The following is a 23,386-nucleotide window of genomic DNA, read 5'->3' as shown; positions in this document are numbered from 1 at the left end:
AGTGTATGCAAAAACACTTTCTGAATGGCAGTAGTAAACTGACACAACAAAACTATTTTATACCACTCTGGAGACTGCTGATTGTTTAATGAAAGTCACACTGAACATCAACATTTCTTGATTCCCATGTATGGTCCTACTATCACATACTGTACTTGTAGAGAGGTTAGACTATGAGAACCATTTGAAGACCTATGTATATCAGTATGTGAGTTATTACCTTGAACTATATAACAAACCATTTAAATTCATATACAGGATTTTTAATGTAATAACCTTTTATGCCTGATTTGTCTGAATGAATGGCTTGCAGTGTTTATTTTGTGAAAAGAAATAGGAGCAACATCAAGGTTACATTACCTACCAAGTTACATAGCAGTATCTGTACACATTGTAGTTACATAGGATGTTTAGTTCCACTCATGGTAATTGTCTTCTTACACTTTTGTAATAACCAATGCCGCAACACTTGATACCATTTAATCACATAGCAATTGCTATGTACCAATGTTTTTTTCCGATAGGTATTGCTTTGTTGTTACGTGGTCGTTTATGTAACCTTGATGAAAAGTGTTTTGAAAAGCTTTTCAGTTCTATGAAAGGCTCAAGAAATCTACTGTACATCTGTGATATTGCTGCTATAGTAGTTAAAGGACTGGTTAAATATTTGCAGTCTCACTGATTCAAGCAGGGAACTACAGCTCTAGGTGGCTTTGCTTACTGTCATATTGTTGGACCTCTGTTTAGCTTAGAAGACTAAAACAGTATAAATGTGCAAATCTACAGACACTGACTGACAGAGTGTAGGCTGGCCATGACATCACAGACTAAACCCTGTAGCATTAACATTAACCCCCACTCCCCACTACCCCAAACACAATTACTTACACAAAGTGGGCTTATAGTGTGTAAACATAAAAAAAAACAGTGCCTCAATGGTTGAAGGTGCTGCTATAAGCCCTGACCTAGTATCTGATTTCTAAACTTTGATTGTGACCATTAGTGGTAATGACAAAATGTGACCTAGCTCTGAGGCTTAGGGGACATTTTCAACCATCCCTTCAAAAACAGGCCATTAAATGTCAATTTATCATCCCAAAACAAAATCCATAACAAGCCCCCCGGCACACGTAGTAAAGATTTCATTGACATTCTATACACATTTACATATTACAGTAAGTCAATATTGACACATAGATAATCTGAATTGCCATCTGAGTGTCTTCTGCTCAGCTGTCAGTCTGTGTGGTAGCCATCTTGAACAGGCCTCAGCACAGTAAACCATATGCAGGGAAAACCCAGGGATGACACCATGGATTCACCGGTAACGCCAACCAGTCTTTACAGAGGTCACCTGCTTATCACGCTCGACCGCATGGAATGCTGAGGAGGAGAGCACACCCACATAGTCAGGTGTGTGTGTCTCGTCTCTGTTCTTAATTCCGATTGGTTCTCTGTAAACCAGAGAAAACAAAATGGAGGGAACTGAAAAAAGGCTGATATACGACAAATAAAAAGAGAACATGTTCTCCAGTGTTTCACACTTGTGTGTTTCAGTTCAGTTTCTTTTCTCTTTGTGGCAAAGGTGCTGAGTTGGGGAATAGATGTTTTCTCAGTGGCTCGGTGGCCCAAAGCTCTGTCCTTGACACTTCCGACCTCTCTCATTCTATATCAATTTCCTGCATTTGCTCCCTCAGTTTCTTTTCATCTATCTTTCTCTCAAACTAACTTTCGCTTCATTCTCTCTCTCCCTCTCCCTCTCCATCCCTCCTTCCATCCCTCCTTCCATCATCCTCCAGGCCGAGGCTCGGTCAGGTAGCCTCCCCATGGGTGGCGCTGTCAGCTCAGAGGTGAGAGGAGGTGGAGAAGCACAACTTCAGGGTGTAAGGGTTGGAGCCATCTGGAAGAGGAGATGCAAATGGTTACACAAAGTTAATATTTTTCACAACAATGCATGCATTGTTTAATCAATGGCTACTTCTTAGATGTAAGCTGCCTGGTCTTGTGGCTTGCCCACACACCTGCCAGGCTTCCACTGATCACTCTGGCATGGAGAACGCTCAGCACAGCAGTGTTAAGTCCGGTCTGGGAACACACAAGGTGTTCAGCAGATGGTGCTTACACTCCTGTCCTGGTGTGACTCCCAATGTTTTTCAAGTACACACACACATACACACACACACATACACACCCTACTCCTAATCTACACGGATAAGACCTCCAGAGGGTTAGGATATGACATCTGCCTTGCCAATAGAGAAGGCAGATAGAATTTGAAAATCGCCCTATCTCTCCTGGTGCCTGTCTAATCTCCCTCATAGTAACAGGGAGTTATTTGGAGAAATGGCTACAGAACAGTTTTTCTTTTCCCATAGCAAAAATATGTCATTTTAGCAATAATTTTCAGATAATGGACACAGTAACGTTTCTCAGAAAAGCACTGTATGGTTGTGGTTCAACCATGCGGTCAGCTTGACCCTTGCAGGACAGCCAGGACCTGTGGTCACTTACTAGGTATTCTGATCTGGTAGTGGTTGAGCACGGTCAAGACCTCAACCGCCTGAGTCTTAGAGTCAAACTCCAACAACCCCGAGATGGTTTTGGAAGAGGCTGGCAGAGCGAGATGAAGGAAACAGGGGAGGAAAGAGAGAGGGAGGGGAGAGGAAGGAGAGAGGCAGGAGAGAGAGAGAGGACAGGTAAAAAAACAGAAAAACATTTGCAGCTCAGTCCCAAATAATATGGTAACATTAAGGAGGCAATACTTAATAGAATACAAATCTGGCACTGCAGCTTCCTTTTTTCTATATAACTGAAATCCCGTTTACGTGGTGGGGTGTTGTTTTTTTTTATCAATAAATGTCAAACTTACGCTTGGCATCAAACATCTTGAACTTGACAAAACCAGGCGTGTCGTGCTCCGAGCATAACTGTGGATGGCAGACAGATATCGGGATCAGTCGACATTTGTAAACATACCAGTCTGCCTGCTCTCTGTGCTCAACCCTGCCCACCAGCAGAGGGAGCACTTTCATTGTCTCACCTCTCCATTCATGCCCTTTGCTTTGCTGTCCTAGTCACTGAATCCACTGTGTGCGGGTGACCTACAGTACACCAAGACTCCCTCCCTCACATTCACACATCCACCGACCTTTTGTTAACCTCTAGCAAAGAGACCGCCCGTATAAATAACATAAATCTTCTATAAACGAATGGAAGAACATTCAAATTCCAATAATGGGCCTTCAACGGACTGACAGGATCCAGTGGGGTCCTACCCTGAGCAGCTGCTCCTCAGAGATGCAGGGCGGGACATTGTAGTAATGCAGCACACAGGAGGGCGGCTGGATGATGTTCTTGGACGCCTGGCCGGCACTCGTGAAGCGGTTGTTGCGCGTCATGGCAAAGTCCTTGTAGCTGCTGCTGCCGTCCTCCAGCTCAAACACCTGGCTGGGGATGACCGCGTGCTGCTTGGACACACTGGGGGGAGGGAGGGGGAAGGGGGGTGTGGGGAGGAGCAGTCAGACAGGGAGAGGAAGAGATAGAGGAGGCGGAGAGGGGTGTGACAATGCACTGGGCGTTGTGGGATGTAGGCTCCACATTGTGACCATGTCCTATAGGGTAGAATTGAACTGGATTGGATTATGAGGGGATAAGAAGACACAGTGCCCTCGACTGACCGTGTGACGGCAGGAGGGGAGGGACGGGGGCTCACTCACCAGACGTTGAGCCTCTTGCCGAACACCTTGATGCTGTTGAGGTGTGTGATGGCTCTGTCCACGGCATACTCATCACCCATCTCCACCAGGGCTGTGCCGTGAACACTCTTCATGAACTTCACCTGACACACACACACACGCACACACACACGCACACACGCACACACACACACACACACACACGTGCCACAAACGCAAACACACACAGAGGGGGAATACCGAGGGGTTATGCCTTTATTTATACAATGATCTGAATCAATAAATCCCAGATTAAAGACAAGCCATTCACAAACACACACATACATACACACACACACACACACACACATGCTAAACCACCTCAGTACCTTATTGTTTCAGAAACTCGGCTGACCTTTTCAATGTTACCATAGAGACAGAAGAGATTGAAGATGCGAGTGCAGTTCATCTTGGCGGGATGCAGCCCGCTCACCATGGCGACAGAGCTGGGGTTGTGGCTGATGTAGGAGGAGCTTTGGGGCAGAGGGTAGGACACCACCTCTGGGATGTCGTGGGAGGAGTTGAGCTTGTACCTGCTGTTGCCGGGCAGAGGCAGCAGGGGGCAGTGTGGGCCTGGAAGAACACAAGGGGGCAGGAGAGGGGGCTAGGAGAGGGGTGCTATAGGCTACTAACTACCATAGAGAATACAGTACGGGCAAACCAGATTTAAAACAGTTCTATATTGAAACAGTTTGTGTATACAGCTGACATTCATACTGACGTCTTCTCTGACACAATTCTCGTGTTTCACATGGGTCCTGTGACATGTCTTTAATTTAACCCTTGTGCTGCCTTCGGGTCACATGACCCAAAGGTTCACAACGAACCATCGTTGTGTTTACCCAATTTTACCAAATACAAAAACAATAAATAGCATTTTCTTTTAACCTTCGCAATGTGGGGGGTCTGAGACAGCCCGACGGTTAAAAGAAAATTCCTCACTTTGTTTTTGTATGCAGTAAAGTTGTCGCAATATGACGGTGGGTCACAATGAATGATGGGTCAGAATGACCCGAAGATAACACAAGGGTTAAAAAGCCCTTGAGTCCGACCTAATGTTGAGGAGAGCAACACCACTGATACCTGTGTTGATGAATGTGCTGCATTTGTTTCATTAGTTATACGTTTAACTTTCTCCTGTGGAGGAACAGACTGTTAAGGCAGATGAAAGGTACACCTGCATCCTTCACTAGCTCTTGGGAATCTATACCTTCCATCTTATGAGTGTGTGTGTGTCCGTGTGTGCGCTTAAGTGGGTATGCAAGGAGCGGGTTTATGTTTCCCATCAAAGGTGAGGGGTGTGGATAAAGTAGCCAACCGGTGTGAGTGAGAATGAAATGACACTGACACAGTTACCAATCAGCCAAACCAAGGAAGAGGCTACACACACATGCTAGCTGCTAGACTGAGCAACAGTGTTCCAGTCAGGGTTTTCTTACCATAGCCATTATCCCCATACGATGATGGATGTTCTCCTAAAATGGCTTGTCTCTGTCTCCCCTTCCCACGGTCTGAAACATACATACACACACACACACACACACACACACACACACACACACACACACACACACACACACACACACACACACACACGCACGCACAATGAAGACAAGCCTGGGGTTTGAAAGTAAAATTAAAGCTATTCAAATACACCTGGGGGTAGGAACAGACAATATTAACTAGACAGAAACAATGTCTGGCATTATAGGTGAGCTTGTGAATTTGAGAGACTAACACTCTCACATGGATTGTCTAACATTCAATTACATGTTACAACAGTGAAACAGTGAGCTAAACAGCTGTATTGAATATCATGTGGTTGAATGAGGTGCATTTATAATTTTAACCAAACAAGACATATATTGCATTACCTTTTAAACGATAACAGTATGTCTTCATAATAACATGAGCACAACAGGGAAAGCAGGAAATCATTCAGTAATAAATCCAATCGTGCATTCAATTGTGGAAAGTACATAACACCCTAAGACAGTTATCTACTCAATGTACAGAAGATGACATACATTAAAATAGGAAACTACTACAGTAGAGTCACATCAAGAAGGACATTTTTTAGTTTTTTTTTTTAGTTTTACATACAAAGACAATGTGGGAACAGTACCTGAGGTCTATAGTAGCACATCAACCATGTGACAGATAGAGGCCATGGCTGTCTACTGGCACAGACAGGAAGTCTCTCTCAGTGAGACAGGAAGTCACTCTCAGTCTCAGGACCAGAGCACAACATCAACCTGTGTTACATCATCACATGGTATGGCAGTCAGTTCCTGTCCACTGTGGAGACACTGAGGTAAACTCTGAAGCGTTATGAAAAATGGGACATGGTAGGTATTGTAATTTTGTTTTGGCTGTGCTGTCAAGGCAGTTTCACTTACAAGATCCCATTTTAAACTTGGCCAAGAAAGGAAGCACAGTGGGTAAAGAGAGTCTTCCTAGGAGCCAAGTGATGTACTGAGCACCATTTGTTTAGAGGCTTTGACAGATGAAGTTCAGACCTCCTCAAAGGTCTTCTGTGTCCATGTATTGCCTTCAGGCTTAATACAATTTCAAAATATTGAGAGGCAAGTTATCTCAGAATGTGTAGTAAATTGTGTAGTAGAAGCAAAGAGGGAAAGCGGGAAAATCCTTGAAAAGAGCCCATGGTGTTACTAGACTGAGCCACAGTTTGACAGGTTGACAAAGCAGTAACTGGATCCGGGATAGCCAATAAGGCCCAGGGATAGCTCCGAGAAGTCAATCTCTAAAACCTGTGTGTGTGTGCTTGCGTGTGTGTGTGTGCTTGCGTGTGTGTGTGTGTGTGTGCATGTGTGAAAGAGGGGAGTAAGGTCATGGGTCTCTCTCTCCCTCTCTCTCTCTCGCACACACACACACACAAACTTTGCCAATGCTGCATTGGTGTAAAACGATAAGGGGAGGATTACACAGAGTCTGTGCTCATCAAGCAGGAAGAGTGACCTTCAGTCAGGAGATTAGGAGAGTGCACGGCATGTGTGAATGCATTACCCTCTGGTTTGGCAGGGGAAGCAGCACCTACCACAGCCCCCTGCCCCAACCGTCCCCCCCTCCACACACTCACCAGCCTGTCTTATACTCACTATTACTATCCTCTCAAACCCTCCCCTCTCATCATCCCTCCCTGTGCCACGGCTTCACAAAATCCCTCTTTCCTTACTCCCTGCCCCCAGGAAGAAAAGACAGGAATATATCCATCATTAGGACCCCCCCAAAGAGAAGCTGCGCTCCTGCTGGGAGACGTGCCTTTGCTCAGGTAGAGGAGAGCACGTACAGCGAGGCTCTCAAGAAGAGCGATCCCTCTCACACGGGTGGTGTTGGGATGGTAATAACCTCTAATCTGCACTTTCCCCTGTCTTTGGAGAACTGATTGGTATGTTGCAGTTTTCTGTTTGTAAATTGCAGGCCACTGCCCAGCCCAACCCCAAGGTGTTTACGTGAAAATGGCTCTGAGCAGAAACAACTCTTTATTTACGATCAAATGTATAAACATATGTAGTTATAGACAATATGGTGACACCTTTGGCGAATGACCTTACGGAACCTCTGTCGGGCTAGCTAGTGTGTGTGTGTGGGTGTCTCTGTGTGTATGTGTGTGTGTGTGTGTGTGTGTGTGGGGGGGGGGGGGTAGCAAGGATAGATGGAAAGGGGGTTGTTTTTGGATTGAGGTCTCTGTGTCCTTGAAGATGGCCTCTAAAGTGGCTAATCTCCTATCTGGGAGTAGCAGCAGCATCAACCAAGCCTTGGGCTCGCCGCTATCAGACAGCACACAGGTGCAGAGTGTGTGACACCACATTACCCAAAGAGAGGGGTCGAGGAAACAGACACCCTGTTGTTGCAGTTGTCAAGAGCTCTCATTCCTGAAGGGTTCTTGTGCCACGCTGACACCTGTTCCTCAGACCTTGCGACTCAGAGGACGCGCAGCTCTACCCAGCTGGCTCTGGACGCGGGCTCTGACGAGAACTTGACTCTCTTTACCCACATGATGTGCTTCCTCCATCAACTACATCTCCATACAGAAAATAAACATTGCTGAGTAACAACATATTAACACTCCCTGGACAGCTCTCTGCTCACAAGGCATGTCAACACATTGACAGTGACAGAAATACTGTTACATGACACACACTAATATAACACTCTAATATGACATCTATCCTTAGCCTGATGATATTTAGAAGATCTTACAGCAGTAGATGACTGTGACTGTGAGATCTAGGTAGAACACAGAGTACAGAGTAACAGCACAGAGGGGAAGGACAGAGAGCAGAGTCAATAGGAGCAGCATGGTCCTCCAGGCCAGAGGTGGCGCTGTAGCTTCCTGGGCGTGTTGATGCGTCTGCATGTGGTCAGGATGAATGAGAAGTCTCTCTCCCTCGCTTTGGGTTTGGAAGAGTGAAGATGGAAACGTGTTGCAGTGCAGGGTCAGCCTGTCGTCCATCCCTCTCTCTCTCTCTCTCTCCCTCTCTCCCTCTATCCCCTGGGTGGGAAGGCTTCAGTGCAGGCTTGTGAGAGGCGGGTGTGAGAGTGCGTTGCTTGGAGAAGGAGACGTGCGCTGTGGTTGAATTCTCGGTCTGTGTGGTGGTTGACTGGAGGTCTGCGGTCCGTACGGGTCCTCTACGACCCCCCCAACAGGGTGCACTAACAGTCCCAGTGATTCCTCACAAGAATAGGGATAGCCCTTGTTGACAACCAGTGTGCTAACCATTGGTGCGTTACAGAAACACAGATATTTCCACTGTGTCTGTCCATGGATCTGGTTATCATTCTGAGTGGAGGTGAGGTTGCGGCTACGTGCTGATCGTGGGACAGTTTAGTCGTATTTCCCAGCTAGAGGCCTAGGCTAGGAGGAGAGAGGGTGAGCTGATTCCAAAGCCCTGTTTGGAGGTGAGCTTCCCCTCCATGCACTCAGTGAGTTTAGTAAGCAAGTAGACAGAATAGAAATGTTGCTGTTTCTCTGGCTTGTTTCAGCTGACACAAACTGAAATTCAAATTAACAGCCCTCCACCCTCCCTCCAAGTCCCTACCCCTCTTATTCTTTCCCTGCTCTTGCTCTCTCTCTCTGACTCTTTGTTCTTAATCTCCCCTCCCTCTCTCTCTCTCTCTCTCTCTCTTTCTCTCTCTCTCTCTCTCTCTCTCTCTCTCTCTCTCTCTCTCTCTCTCTCTCTCTCTCTCTCTCTCTCTCTCTCTCTCTCTCTCTCTCTCTCTCTCTCTCTCTCTCTCTCTCTCTCTCTCTCTCTCTCTCTCTCTCTCTCTCTCTCTTGCTCGCAGAAAGTAGCTGATTTATCTAGCACTGGTGACAATGAGGCGTCAGAAAGAGCAAACTTCTGATATCGTCACCTGTGCATTACCTCAGCATTGTGCAGGATACACAGACAGAAACACTGCTGTGTCAGAGAGATAAAGAGAGAGACCTGAGGGGACCTGACTCTTTCTTCCACTAAAGCTTAGCAACTCAGCTCCATAGCAACTCGAAATAGAAAGGTATAGAGAGGGAAGTCATGGAAATTGCAAAGGCGTAGAAAGATACCCGCCTTGAGAGAGAAAAAGATATACTGTATACCTAGAAAAAGAAAATAGGAAAGCAAATTCTTACCTCTTCGTACCAGGTACGGTTTGGTGTAGTCCCAGCTCTCGTTATCGTTACGGATCACGTTCAAACGTGTCGGCTACAGGAGGGGAAACCATGGATATAGACCCTCAGGGAACACGCTCCACAATACAGTCTACCAATGTGTGTGTGGCCTCTGCGATGTGGCTGACTATATCGTAATGATGTGTATTTAAAAAAATAAACAAATCGGCATGTATGTCTGCATGTGTGTTGTATCTTACCCTTGCGTATTCAATCTTCAGGGTGCAGCAGCCAGCATAGATGTCTGCTCCGTTGAGAGCCGCCTTGGCTTTCTGAGCACATTGGATGGACTCAAACCTGAGGAGGGTCAGTTAAGGATACACACCTATACCAGCATTAACACACACACACACAATCTTACCCACCCACACCCACAACACCACGCCTATGACTTCAAGCTGGATTGGTTAAACTCACTCCACAATATTAACACCTGTACCATCTCATTGCTAGCTGTGTGGTGACGTAGCCGTATTAAGAAGCAATTAGGATGGATGCCAGGATATGGCGAGATAGTGATACTGATGAGCAACACCATGACAACCACACAATCACACACGTCTAAACACATTGCCCAAGCTACAAGACAGGATATTCCACCATGGCCTGGATGCCATTGCGTTTGAAGATGACGATGCGTAGCACGCTGCCAATTGGGTTACACACCGTGTAGAGAACATCCTGGAGGACAAGAGAGGAAGAGGAGGATGAGGAAACACGTACTGCGGCGTTGGGAGAGAAGAAGAAAAGGCGACAGTTAACAGGATGAAAGGCTGTTAAGAAATCCATTCACACCCAAGCAGCTACCGGGAGATAAAACAACTCATTAACCCAGGCACTGCTAACACACGAGCACGCAGACATATGCACAACCAAACAAAGAAGTCAATTAGCCAGCTGTAGCTGACGGTGTTCAAGAGGTCTGTGTAAAATACCTCTCTGTGTCTCTCTCTCTCTCTCTCTCTCTCTCTGTATCTCTCTCTCTCTCTGTATCTCTTTCTCTCTGTATCTCTTTCTCTCTCTCTCTCTCTCTCTCTCTCTCTCTCTCTCTCTCTCTCTCTCTCTCTCTCTCTGTATCTCTCTCTCTCTCTCTCTTTCTCTCTCTGTCTTTCTCTCTCTCTCTGTCTCTCTCTCTCTCTATCTCTCTCTCTCTGTGTATCTCTCTTTCTCTCTCTCTCTTTCTCTCTCCCTTTCTCTCTCTCTATGTATCTCTCTTTCTCTCTCTCTCTTTCTGTCTCCCTTTCTCTCTCTCTGTATCTCTCTCTCTCTATGCGTGTGTGATATTGCTAGGCTGCCTCGTGCTCTTACTGTATCAGGATTGTTATATAAAAACACATCTCAGAATCAGAATCCGGTTTATCACCAAGTAAGTTTACACGTATGAGGAATTTTCTTTGGTAGGTTGGTGCATAGCAATAAACATAGTAAGTAAAAATATAAAGAAAGACAAAACAAATACAGTAAGATGAACAAGTACTGTAAGTACACGGTTTATAAACATGTGTGTAGCTTGTCTGTTTGTTTCACAAGAATGAAAATGCAGATGAGAGCGAGAGTGACAGAAAGAAAGAGAAATGGTATAGAAAAACAGCTAAGAGAGCAGTAGAGCAAGAGACGTAAGCACATCAAACCAGAAAGGAGGGGGAGGCAGAACTCTGAGGTTAATAACATAAATACTGTCTCTGCTATGTGACATAGCTGTACATATATTCATGTATCAGGCACATATTCACTTTGGTACCCGCACAAATAGGTACATGGTCGCTAACATCGATTTTCCATTACCATAGTGACGGTATGATATGGATGCATTGCCAAGTTGGCATTCATTTGCGTTTCCTTGGTGACGTTAAATTATTTCCATTAGCACAGGCTGAATACATCCATCATATTGCAATGCGAAAGGACTGGGAAAAACTGAAGCTGTTAACACACCGTGATTATCTTTCTGAGATAAGGTTCTGACCCTGTTGATAGGGTAAAAGTTGTTCTCACCATGGAAACAGGGTAGAGGGGGGTTCTACGCCATTGTGTTTCTAAGGCTACGATGTTAGCACAGTGATTGGGCAGAAAAAAGTTTCATGTCTATGCTCTGACCATAGCTATCAGATAGAAGGGTTCTATGTTGTTTCCGTGGTGATTGGATAGGGGGGTTCTGAACTTGTGTTCTTACTATGGTGATTGGATAGGGGGGGTTTTAATATTGTGTTCTTACCGTGGTGATTGGATAGGGGGGTTCTGAACTTGTGTCCTTACTATGGTGATTGGATAGGGGGGGTTCTAAGATCGTGTTCTTACCGTGGTGATTGGATAGAGTGGGTTCTGTATGGAGAGCAGCAGGACCTTGTTGCCACTGTTGGGATTGTCAGAGTTGGTGGGTCTTGTGATCCTCTTGCTGGTGGAGTAATTGAAGTACGCCTGCTGGCCAGCAATGTACACTGCCTCACTGGACCCACAGGATACACAGCGGTCAGCACTCTCCCCTCCCTCAAACTCCACCAGAGCCTGGCGCTTGAATGGCATCATCATCACGTAGCTGGTGGATAGACACACATATACACGCGCGCGCACACACACACACACACACACACGCTCTATATCTACATGTGTATCTCACATTGTATTATGAGTTGACACTTTTCCGTGTTCTCTACAGCTGGTGTCGTTTCTCACATGCCTGGTGTGTGTAGACTCCTACTGCTACACTACGGTGAATTGTTACCTCGAATCTCTCAATGAGGTCTGTCTGCACCACCCAAGGGGCCTGAAGAATACACTCACAGCTCTGTGTCTGTTTAAGTCTATCTTCTTTACTAGTATTTGTTTTGGAGGTAGTTTTATTTCTTCAAAGCGGAGAGAGAGCTCTTGCAGGGTGGAGTGTTGTTTATCGTATGTTAATCAGCTGATTTAGGCAAACGCCAACCCCTGATTTCAACAGGATAAAGCACAACACATCTTAAGACCTGTTCCCAAAGGAGACAATCCTTGTATAGTATCTATCGACCATATCTACATAACCAGTGTCTACCAACACACTCATTTACAATTTAAATTACAGAACAGTGAGAGCATACATGCCGTAACTGAAATTCTTTCACTTACATATGACCTCTATTCCAGAGGAACAGAGGCCTTGTTGTCAGGGTGGAAGTCTATTTTCAGGAGTCGTGATGAGATTCTGAGAGGAACCTCTGTCTGACACAGACAGTGATTAGCTCCTTACTCAGATGTATGAGGGGTGATGGCAACCAGCATGTCACACACACACACACACATACCCATACCCATGCACACTCACACATACCGACACATCCCTACAACACACCCACACACACAGAGAGCTCTCACCATATGGGTCCAAACTTCTCCAGGCCCTCCACCAGGTCCGCCTCCACCACAGCCTCACACAGCCCTCTGACGTGGACGACCGGAGACGGGGCAATCCTGTGGGACTCCTCTCCATTATCCTGAAACACACAACAGACACACACACACACGAGTTAGTGGGAGGGACTACACAATGCTGGTTTGAGGCCTTATATTACATACACACACATAGATCACACAGGCAGTCGTTCTGCCATAAACATTCAGCAAACCAAGTGCAGTTGTGTTATACCTGTTTAAAACTGGAGTCACTCTGAGAGGGAGGACCAGAGATGAGCTCTCAGGTTGAATAATTGAACTGTTTCTTAAAAATAGCTAAGCACCACAACAACATGAACATTCTCTTAATGGGCCATTGCCTTTAGGATGCAGGGATTTGTCTGAGTTAGGACTATGGCATGTCTTCTACAGAGGCTCTGCTGATTTCAATCAGCCTTTGTTGTTGTTCCATGTATGGCACACGGGGCTCAGCACCCTGATGCAGCGTGTCGCAGCTGGTTTGGGAGTCCCAGTTTGTCTTGTGGACAGTACAGAGGCCTGTGTCTGCCAGGCGGATAAAGCGAGGCAACGGCGAGAGTTGCTTCTCGAAGCTTGTAGGGGCTCTCATCTGGAAAGACTGCTGAAGCAGGATGAAATATTAAAGGGAAGGCCCAAGTGGTGCTGGTGGAACGGTGAACCGGTCTCTATTTCAGGCAACCCTCCTACGCTGACAGGACGGCTGGGATCGTACTGGATCCGACTCAGAGATGAATAGCCTATCGACTACCTCCATGTCTCTGATCGTGAACTGATTATGAAAGAGGGATTCAGCAGGTGCTTTTACTATAGACAGGTGAGGAAGATACAGGTGAACAGAAATAATTGGGTGTATACTACGGATTTGGGAGAGAGACAGAGAAGGCAGAAAAAGAGGGAGAATGAGCAAGACCGAGAGACGCTCTGTGAAAAAGATACGAGGTGTCTGTGTGTTAGGGGTCTGTGTGTGTGTGTGTTGTAGAAGTGAGAAAGACTGAGACTGTGTGTGTGTGTATGTGTGTGTGTGTGTGTTTGCACATGCATACGCTAAGAGTGTAAGACAGTAAGATAAATTCCGAGTTGACACAGACTATCTCTAAACTAAGATTCATTTCAAACAGAGGCTCACTGCCCACTCCCTGCAGACTGTTAATGAGCCTCACCATACATCACACACACACACACACACACACACACACACACACACACACATACACACACACACACACACACACACACACTCATCCTATCACACATCACATTAAATAATGTTAGTCTTCGCCCTGCTGAGTTATTCATTACCAGTTTCATAGAGAAGCTCAATCAGATTATAGTTCTAGCTAAAGGCACCACGGATTCAGAACATTTGCAGAGATGGAAAGTAGCGGAATATCTCTCTGCTTCTCTTATCTTGAACCCAACTGTCCCCCAGGCGTCTCTTTCATCCCGCGTTCTCTCCTTCCCCGGATCTGTCCTTGGTTTCTCTGTTGTTTTTTGCACTCCTCTTTTCCCTCCTCTTTCCAGCTCTGATTCCATCCCTCCTTTACTACCCCTCTACCCCTTTTCTAATTAGTGAACTTCACTTGTCTGACTGCTGTTCCTCTCTTAGTATCCACTTCTCTATAATCGCCTCTCTCTCTCTCTCTCTCTCTCTCTCTCTCTAATATTTTAGCTCCCTGCAGAATCTCGCAGCCAGGTGTTTATGGTGCATCTGTGTGTGTGTGTGTACGTAAATTGATGGAGGAGTGAATCATTGTGCCAGCCTAGGAGAACTGTGGGTATGTTTGCGTACATGTGTGTGCATGTGTGAGTGTGTGTTTGTGTGTCTGTCGGGGGCAGTTATGGGTGTGTAGGCATGGCCATATGGTAGTGCAAGGTTAAGTGGCAGTCCAATCCATCAGGGAACTCATTTTCCCATAGTGCTGTGTTTTTGGTTCTCCCTGCAGTGATTAAGTGGTGTGCTCATGGCCTTGTGTCCTGCTGCCCTCACCCATTCCTCACTCTAATCCAGAATACTAATCCCCATCAGGCTGGTGACCTGGACCCACAGCAGGTTAAATGACTCTTACCCCCTACAGCAGCTTGCTCTACCTTTCTACCAGGGGAATGGCTGTGTGGGTGTGCGTGTGTGTGTGGCAGACAAAAAAAAAGAGAGAGTGGGGATCTGGGGGCTCTCTGCATAAGTATGTTTTGTGCCCCAATCTCTATACTGTCAAGCTTTAATACAATGTGTGTATGTGTGCATTTAATAAGCTGCTGGCCCAGTGCCAATCAGTAGCCTCTAAAGGACCCACACTGTGACTCGCAATGCACTTGGCACACACACACAAACATACACACACACACACACACACACACACACACACACACACACACACACACACAGTGGCCCCTGACGTTTAGATTAGATTCAACTTTATTGTCATTGTGCACAGTAAGATTACAGAGCCAATGAAAAGCAGTTAGCATCTAACCAGAAGTGCATGCAGAAATACCTCATAAAATGAGAAATAAACTGCAAACAATGGCAATGGCAATAGAGCAGTGAAACAATGCTATAACCAGATCTATGAGGTAACAAGTTGAGAAGTCTAATGTGCAACAGTGGAGCATTGGAGTGTAATGAAATGGGGCAATTAACAGATATACTGACGTTAAGAGGGGGCATGGCACCACCACTGTGTGTATGTGCGTTAGCCTGTACATGTGTGTGTGTTATTCTTCCTTCTCTCTGGTATTTATAGCGCACTGCTGACATTTCAGGAGTGGCTGCAGAAAAATGTAGGCCATGCAAGGAAAAGAGCTGGTGCAGTATATTATGCTAGACAGCCAATGAGTAGCTGGTTTCAGTCCATGACACCATCGCTATGTGTTTGCTGTTCCTGTGGTGGTGTGAATGTGTGTATGTGTGGCTGTTTGTGTGTGTGTTGGTACCATAACTGCTTAAATTTCCTCTTAATCTATCATTAATAAGATAAAGGTAAAACTACAGTAATTATGGAAACAAGAAACACACACACAGAAATACACACACCTGTTGACTCAGCCTTTCCAACAGCAGCACCAGCAGTGACAGCCTGAACACAATACAGCAATTACACTGAATGTAATCCCAGGGTCAGAGAAGGGATTTAACATCAAACTTTCAACAGGAGAACCTGAACCAGAGATCTCTCGTTTCCTCTGATCCCCGAGACACGACTCAGGGAAGCGGTCCATCCCTCTTCTCACCACTGACTGTTTGTGTGTGTGGTGAGAGCTTCCACAGGCATTCTCTAAACACTTATGTTTCCTGTACTAAAGACTGGTTAACATGCGTTGAGGATGCACAAGGTTCCAGTCAAGGAATTACTGGAGGCAGAGGGATGTTCTATGGACTGTGAACATCAGCTTTCCAGGCCACATCCCCTGGGAATGTGTGTGTGCGTGTATGTGTGTATGTATGTATGTGTGTGTGTGTGTGTGTGTGTGAGAGAGAGAGAGACAGAGAGAGAGAGAGAGAGAGAGAGAGAGAGAGAGAGAGAGAGAGAGAGAGAGAGAGAGAGAGAGAGAGAGAGAGAGAGAGAGTGTAAAACAGAGTGCCTGGGCGTGAACAAGCGAGTCTTTGTGAGACAGTGTGTGTGTGTCTGGACTTAACATTGTCAAGGATTTGCAGAACAGCTCCCCCCCCATCATCCTCTCATCCCTTCATCCTGCCTCGTCTGGCTCCCTCCTCTCTCATCTACCTTTATCTCTCCTCTCCCTCCTTCCTCTGCGGCTGTTAGGAGGAACACCATATCATTCACAGGACAGGGAGGTGGGAAAGACACAGTGACCTACACACACACACACAACATAAACATAAAGTGATACACAAATAGACACATTTTCTCCTTGGAGGGCGAGGGCCCATCTGTCCCCCCCTGTTCCTCAGGCATGAGGGATTGTGATCTAGGCGACTACCCTGACAGGCAAGCTATAGACAGCAGGTCTGCCTGAGAGGCAGTCTATAGACAGCAGGTCTGCCTGAGAGGCAGTCTATAGACAGCAGGTCTGCCTGAGAGGCAGTCTATAGACAGCCGGTTCACCTGGACAGACATGCTGCAGCATTGAGGCTGATCCTAATCTACACCAGCCCAGACTTGCTGTTCTCCACAAGACTCTCCACTGGATTAAGTACAGTATGGCCCGCGGTTATTCTACAGAACGTGGACTGTGAAGCTGTTATTTGGAACCAGTAGCCGGGAAGCTATCAACAGCTCGACTCACTCACAGAGAGAACACCTAGCCTGACCAGTCTGGACGCTCCCAAGAGAGTTCAAATCCCTCCTCCGAACTTTAATTCACTTCCACCTTCATTGCCAAGCCCCGCCAGTGAAGCACACTCACACTTTCAGGAGTGCTGGCGTAGAATACAATCCTCGCTGTCTCTATGTACTTATTCATTGAGATGTCAAAGTGTCAAAACATGGTGACTACAGGCCGAGATACCCACAACTGTTATGTAGATTAACAGAACAGTTGTGGCGACCATGTTAGTAGGCCATATGGATGAAATAGACTGTTCTGGTCATGTCAGTTCTATGACATTTGTACCAGAAGACTGACACTGTGTCTGATAGCTCCCCTGGCCTCCTCAAATTCATTTATTATGACTCAGCATCTGCCAGGCAATGTTTGACATTCATGAATTTCATATGAGATAAGGCTCATTATTTTGGATTAGGAAACAATTACAGAGAGGAAAGGAGACCAGAGAGGAGAGGAGACCATAGGAGAGATCTGTTATCTGAACACACACACACATTAATGTTTAATACTGTTTCCCATCTTCTTGTCAGCAAACCTCGCTACGGTCCTGTCACATCAACCACAGACGTGTACACACACACTGCTGACATGCATGATGCATAACTGCACATGTACTCATTCTGGACTTTCTGACAGCACAGCATGATGTGATGTTGTCTTCACACAAACCCTTTCTGTCCTTTCGTACCTGGGGCGAAACACACTGCATCCACCATGCAGCTAGCTTTCTGTAACAAGGACACTTCTTACACACACTCTGTATTCTGATCACTATTTGACCTTGACACCAATGGAGTCCTGGACCTGCTTGTCAATCAAACTAGTGGCTATCAACAGGAGGGCAAAGCCACGATTATGAAAGAACTGACATACTATACAGAAAGAGAATAAGGTTCTAATAATTGTATGGTAAGTGGAATACAACATCCACACATGCACACACACGCAATGTCTTCATTTCTGTATCAATCCATCACCCTCAGTTTTGCAGCTGTACACCCTAAAGCACAAACTCAACGTGGGGTCTTAGATGGTGTATTGACATAAGTCTACGCTGTTTTACAGCATACATTGACCATAAACTACATCTCTCACAATGCATTTGGATTATGTTACGGCAAAGTGACGACATCCCACCTCTAGAAGCAGTGTATATACACATCAGTGTTTAACGCAAACTTTCAAGTTTAACTGGGTGAAGGCGAGCATGGCTTGAATGACAGCACTCCAATGCAGCCGGTTCTGCAAACATACCCCATGCACATTTTCAGCTAAGGTCCTCGAGCTAGAGTACTCAGCCAAGCTAGATGCATGTTTCTGCTTCCCCTTATGACAATTTGGAGCCAGAAATAATAAAGAACACCTAAATATGCCAAATGTAGCCTTCAAGAAAAACAGCAGATTGTCCAAGAATTAAAAGGTGGACTGCAATCGTTGCAGAATATGTTCACAAAAGCTACCATGTTTTTGCCCTTTGAGGGCAACGATAATGCTGATGTGGCCCTCTGTGAAAATGAGTTTGACACCCCTGTCCTAAAGCATGTGACCTATCGAGAGACAAACAGAGGCAGTCTAACACCTCGAAACACGCTGCTCCCCATACATGCGGGTCGACGCAAAAAAACATATCATGGAACGAGAAGCTTGAGAAGGCGTTTAACACTGAAAACATTTTTCTGTACACAGAACACTCAGCTGTAAGACTCAATGAGATTTACCGCACATTAAAACTCAAACATTATGAGGGCACTGTAAGTAGATAATTAAATAGAATAACACTTTTAAAGGCAGAAACAGGAACTATTCCTATAAATACAGTACATATGGTGTTTGCAAATACTCCCACCAACATGCACACACACACACAAACACTATGACAAACCACAGTAAAAAAAAGAAGGGAAAAAAAGAAAAGAAAAGAACTTCTTTCTTCAACTACTGTCACACACCAGTTGAGAGAGCCGTTGGGAAATACAACACATTTTGTATTGTTCTGATACTGACAACACCTTCAGGTTAGCGTCATGTTGATATTTAGAAGACACACCAGAACACACACAGGTACACAAGCACACACAAACACACGCACACACACACAAATGGTGCTGCCGAGTCAGGGGGTCACTTTGCAGCCTGCCAGAGAGAAAGGAAAGCACTGGAAGGTCCGCTCTCTCTCTCTCTCTCTCTCTCTCTCTCTCTCTCTCTCTCTCTCTCTCTCTCTCTCCCTCTCTTCCTGTCTCTCTCTCTTTATAGGAGAAGAAAGCTGAAGGCGGAAAATGAAAAGACGAGAATGAAAGGGTAGAAGAGAATAAGTAAGGAGAAGCTGTGCAGATGCAGGGGAGTATAAAGGGGGGGATTTGGAAGAAAATAGAGATAGGTAAGAACACACAGCACACCAACCACCACATGAATGTCACACTACTGCAGTGCAACACATACAGCCTGTTTGAAATGTTTCTACGACGATAGGCTTAAAAACCTAACCAACATGCAGCTCTGGACTCTCCGTTTGGGAAATATTGAGTCAGTTGCAGGGGCAACAGCCCAGGCAACAGGAAGCATATTGTCTAAGTGCATCAGCTGTCACTTTTGCTTTGGGACTATCTTAACTCTGAAGTCCATAGACCACATTTAAAATGTGTCTGTCAATCCTGTATTATTATGCTATTGTCCATGGCCTTGTGTTAGATGATTGCTAGTGGGTTTTTTGTAAGGTGCCCCTGTCTTCATGGAGTTTGCTTTGTGCAGATTTCATATGGTTTGGCGTTACGTGTTGTGTGTAAACCCTTGGCAGTTAATGGAGGAACCAAACAAAAACATAAACAAAAACCTTTGCTTACAAAAACCTAAAGTCAGTCCATAAACATGTTGGATTTCCAGTTCTGTTTCGAGTGTGGTTTCTTGTGTTGTCTGACACTTACGGATATTAAGTCTTTGTAGAGAGTAGCAGTGATGCTCTGTTTCCTCCCGGGGAAAGACTAGCTGTGTCTCTTCCCTTCATCTCTCTCTCACCCTCCATCCCTCCTTCCCTCTCTCTCTTCCCCTTCTTCAAAGACTGTGTGATATATAAATACACTCTGCGCCACGGGCTCCGACACCCCCTTAAATGGATTTTACTTAATCGTTTAAGTGTGACATTTAGTCATAGACTTAGTCATCCATCACTATATTTCTGACTCTTTTTGTCTTTGCCTACATTTCTCAGATAGGAACAAGCCAATTCTTATACGAGACAAAAATGAACAGGTATATCTCCTCACATCAATCTCCTCATCTCTCTTTCTTTCCTTCAAACACTCTCTGGAGAACAGACCCAGCCCTCTGGCCCAGCACCAGACAACAGACTCTCTCATCTCTCAGCACCTCAGCATCCACACACACACACACACACACACACACACACACACACAGGCAGGCTCTCAAATCCTGAGCTGCTAGACCCTATCGCCTGCTCCCTCCATACTGCAGCTGAATAAGCTCTGTCAGTCTACAATTGACTGTCTGCAAGGTCGACGAGTCACATACCTCAGAGAGGTTGGAAAGCCTGCTGTTTGCTGTCTCAGCCAGAATGAGATGCCATGACTTTAGAGACGACCACACACACACACATAGATACACACATGGCATATTGGAGGGCCGAGCATGCACCACATTAGAAAATGATAATCAATATCCAACTTCTTTGGTATCCCTAGTGTGATTAATGGGGGCCAGGAGGACCAATCCTCTCAGAGAGCCTGGGAGTGGGCTGGGAGGAGAGGAGGTATTCTCTATCAGTCCCTGCAGTTCCTTCCAGGTGTTACCCACGGATGAGGCCATGCACTCAGCCTGGGGCTGAATAGGCATTGAGACAAACAGAACATGCAGCCTTTTGCCATGTGGACCAGCTGAACCCCCCCCCCCCCCCCCCCCCAAAAAAAAAAAAAAAAGTCAAATTGATTCTTTGACTGATTTACTGGGCGATCCTGTGTAGTAAGAGAGCAGAACAGCAAAATATTGAAGAGTGGCAGGCGTGTGTGTCGCCTTGCCAGGGATCAAATCTCAGTTTCATGGGCTGAACCAACGTGTCTAATTTTCGTCCACGAGGACATCTTGTGGTGGCAGGTGGGCTTAGTCTCAAGATAAATTAGTTCATTGGGTCCAGATTACATCTGTTACATTTACAAACCTAATAGGCCTAATCAATGAAAACAACTGTTGCTCAGTTAGGGAGATTAAAAAGGGAGAAAACAAGGGGGAGAGAAGAGCTAATTAAGAGAACAGATGCTTCATGCTTCATTGAACTTTTACTCCTGTATGATTCTGCTTCAAATATCAAATGTTTTTTTCAGCAGAGAGAGAGAGAGCGAGAGAGAGAGTGAGAGCGAGAGAGAGAGTGAGAGAGAGAGCGAGAGAGACAGAGAACATCGGAAAGTGAGTGAGGAAAACAGAGAGACAGAGAGCTAGAGAAAAATCGAGTTCGCACAAAAATAAATTGACATGCGCTTCACAAAGCACCGGAATACGTTGACACCGGCCACAGCAAACTGGCTTATGCCGGCGGTGGCGAAAGTGCAGCTTTTTCTTGGTGATAAGGAGAAGAAAGCCGATCAACGAAACAAGATTCTCGCACCGTAGAGATGGTAAAATCCAAAACAGCGCTCAGTTAATCTAGATAATGTGTTCTAAGCTTCACCGGGACCATATGATCTGATGAGATACAGATAACCGTTCACCCCTTCGCGCTGACTCCAGCACAAAACCAAGAAGCCAAGCGAGTCGGTACCGGTGGATGCCAGATAGAAGAGACTTGTTTATAACATGCGCGATACAGACAGGCTATCGTTATTTACAAGAACATCGAGTTTAGTCCAAAGACCCTGTAGCCTATTATTCACGTGTATTTTGTTTATGCTCTCTTCACTGCCGGGCGCTCTTTATTACATCAGCATGACACAGTCCATAATAGAGTTAGATACCCGACTGAACCGAACTGAGCCACTGTGGCCTGCTCAAACACATTTAGTCTGCTGCGATGCTACAGTTCGTCACTCTAAATTCTGCCAGACTGATGGTGAGAGTAGACTCGTGGAATCGTCTGAATGAGGGTGTGACACTAACTGACTGATATTACAACTTTATGAATGTCATGCAGTATTCAGAGGGTCACTGAATGTCTGCATATGTGCACGTGCGCGCGCACGCACGCTTGATGATTCGAACTTGTTAAAAATGTCCAGCGATTGATGCACATACTTTGGTCAAACCTTTAAGTTCAACATGTGGACACTGTAGGACACTTGTTCCACTGCAGAAAGGGTAATTAACCTATACAGACTTTAGCTGTGATTAACTCTAGTGCGTCGTTTATGAAAAACGGCATGAAAAAACCTCTGAAACGAAGTAGGCTACCATTTGAATCTCCAGTAATCTCCAATCCGGCTCCTGCAGGTTATGTTGAGATATCCTACTGCTAAATACTTTGCTGAGGTCGGGTGCTTATTCCTTACCCGTCGTCCAGCTCCGAATTTAGTTGCGGTCCATCGGGCCCGTTTCTCCCCACTCAGACCGGATATATCCTCATCACCCGGCAACCCCACAGACTCCGAGTCGGAGTCTTCTCCCTCCTCAAGCTCCTCGCCATCCTCCACCCCCGTCTTCATTCGCTTCGGCGCCCTTTCATACTCGCCTTCCTCATGTTCTTCAATGAGCGACATTGTTCTCTATAGGCAGACTAATATTATCAAACAAATCTTGGGCAGGTTGTGAGCCTTCGAAAGATCCTGGTCGATATTTTTTGTCGCGTAATGTCTTACATCAATCTAACCTGTGCGTATCAGCAGACTACGTAGCGCTTTCCTCCGCCGATCTGTTCTGTGGCTTGCACTTGCCAGTTGCCACAGATTTCTCTTACAGTGAAGGTGTGAGTGGTAGATCCCGCCCAGCACGCACCGCATTTGACAGTCTGTGCTGGCTAATTAAGTATACAGCTAAGGATTGGTCTGCGTTTATGTGTCAACAGAGAATACAAGACAGCTCCACATTCTGCAGTGAAGAACGCAGAGATAATTCCCCCTGCTCAGTTGTCAAACATCGCCTCTCCTGCAACTGGAACAGTGTCCTAAAATGAGCATACATGTGTATAAACTAGCCTATATAACTGTCTTTTTTTCTGTTATATTTCTAACTGTTCTGGATGTATATCCAGTGCCCACGCTTACATTCAGTGGACTTCATCAATGTAACCATACCGTGTACACGGTATGGTTGGTCTCCGTGTGAATCGGTTACAGTGTTCATAAATTTGGAA

The 23,386-nt window shown here is 45.7% G+C and overlaps 1 protein-coding gene across 2 annotated transcripts; it reads right to left on the bottom strand.

Moving 5' to 3' along the window:
• Window positions 1-72: 72 nt before the first annotated feature.
• Window positions 73-22,964, bottom strand: LOC134022551 (heterogeneous nuclear ribonucleoprotein L-like). Of its 2 annotated transcripts, XM_062464143.1 has the most exons (14): window positions 22,587-22,964; window positions 16,533-16,622; window positions 12,754-12,872; window positions 11,704-11,941; window positions 9,994-10,086; window positions 9,606-9,695; window positions 9,367-9,439; window positions 5,174-5,245; window positions 4,090-4,307; window positions 3,717-3,838; window positions 3,276-3,477; window positions 2,870-2,927; window positions 2,512-2,610; window positions 73-1,900 (listed from the first exon to the last, which is right to left on the bottom strand). In XM_062464143.1, the coding sequence occupies exons 1-14, from the start codon at window positions 22,791-22,793 to the stop codon at window positions 1,845-1,847; spliced, it is 1,737 nt and encodes a 578-aa protein (XP_062320127.1). In that variant the 5' UTR covers window positions 22,794-22,964; the 3' UTR covers window positions 73-1,844. The 2 variants fall into 2 exon arrangements, with proteins under 2 accessions (XP_062320127.1, XP_062320128.1); XM_062464144.1 differs by lacking the exon at window positions 16,533-16,622.
• Between the last annotated feature and the right edge of the window lie 422 nt (window positions 22,965-23,386).

Source organism: Osmerus eperlanus, chromosome 6, assembly GCF_963692335.1.
Source record: "Osmerus eperlanus chromosome 6, fOsmEpe2.1, whole genome shotgun sequence".
NCBI classification, from domain to species: domain Eukaryota; kingdom Metazoa; phylum Chordata; class Actinopteri; order Osmeriformes; family Osmeridae; genus Osmerus; species Osmerus eperlanus.
This window is presented reverse-complemented; position numbering and strand designations above follow the sequence as displayed.

What these genes read in the sequence shown, in the direction of transcription:
- LOC134022551 (XM_062464143.1), bottom strand. Translation starts at nt 22,793, where the DNA reads ATGTCGCTCATTGAAGAACATGAGGAAGGCGAGTATGAAAGGGCGCCG. An exon ending in TGAAGATTGAATACGCAAGG is followed by an intron (nt 9,440 to 9,605) that starts GTAAGATACAAC and finishes CCCCTCCTGTAG; the next exon opens with CCGACACGTTTGAACGTGAT. An exon ending in TCTATGGTAACATTGAAAAG is followed by an intron (nt 3,839 to 4,089) that starts GTCAGCCGAGTT and finishes TGTGTGTGTCAG; the next exon opens with GTGAAGTTCATGAAGAGTGT.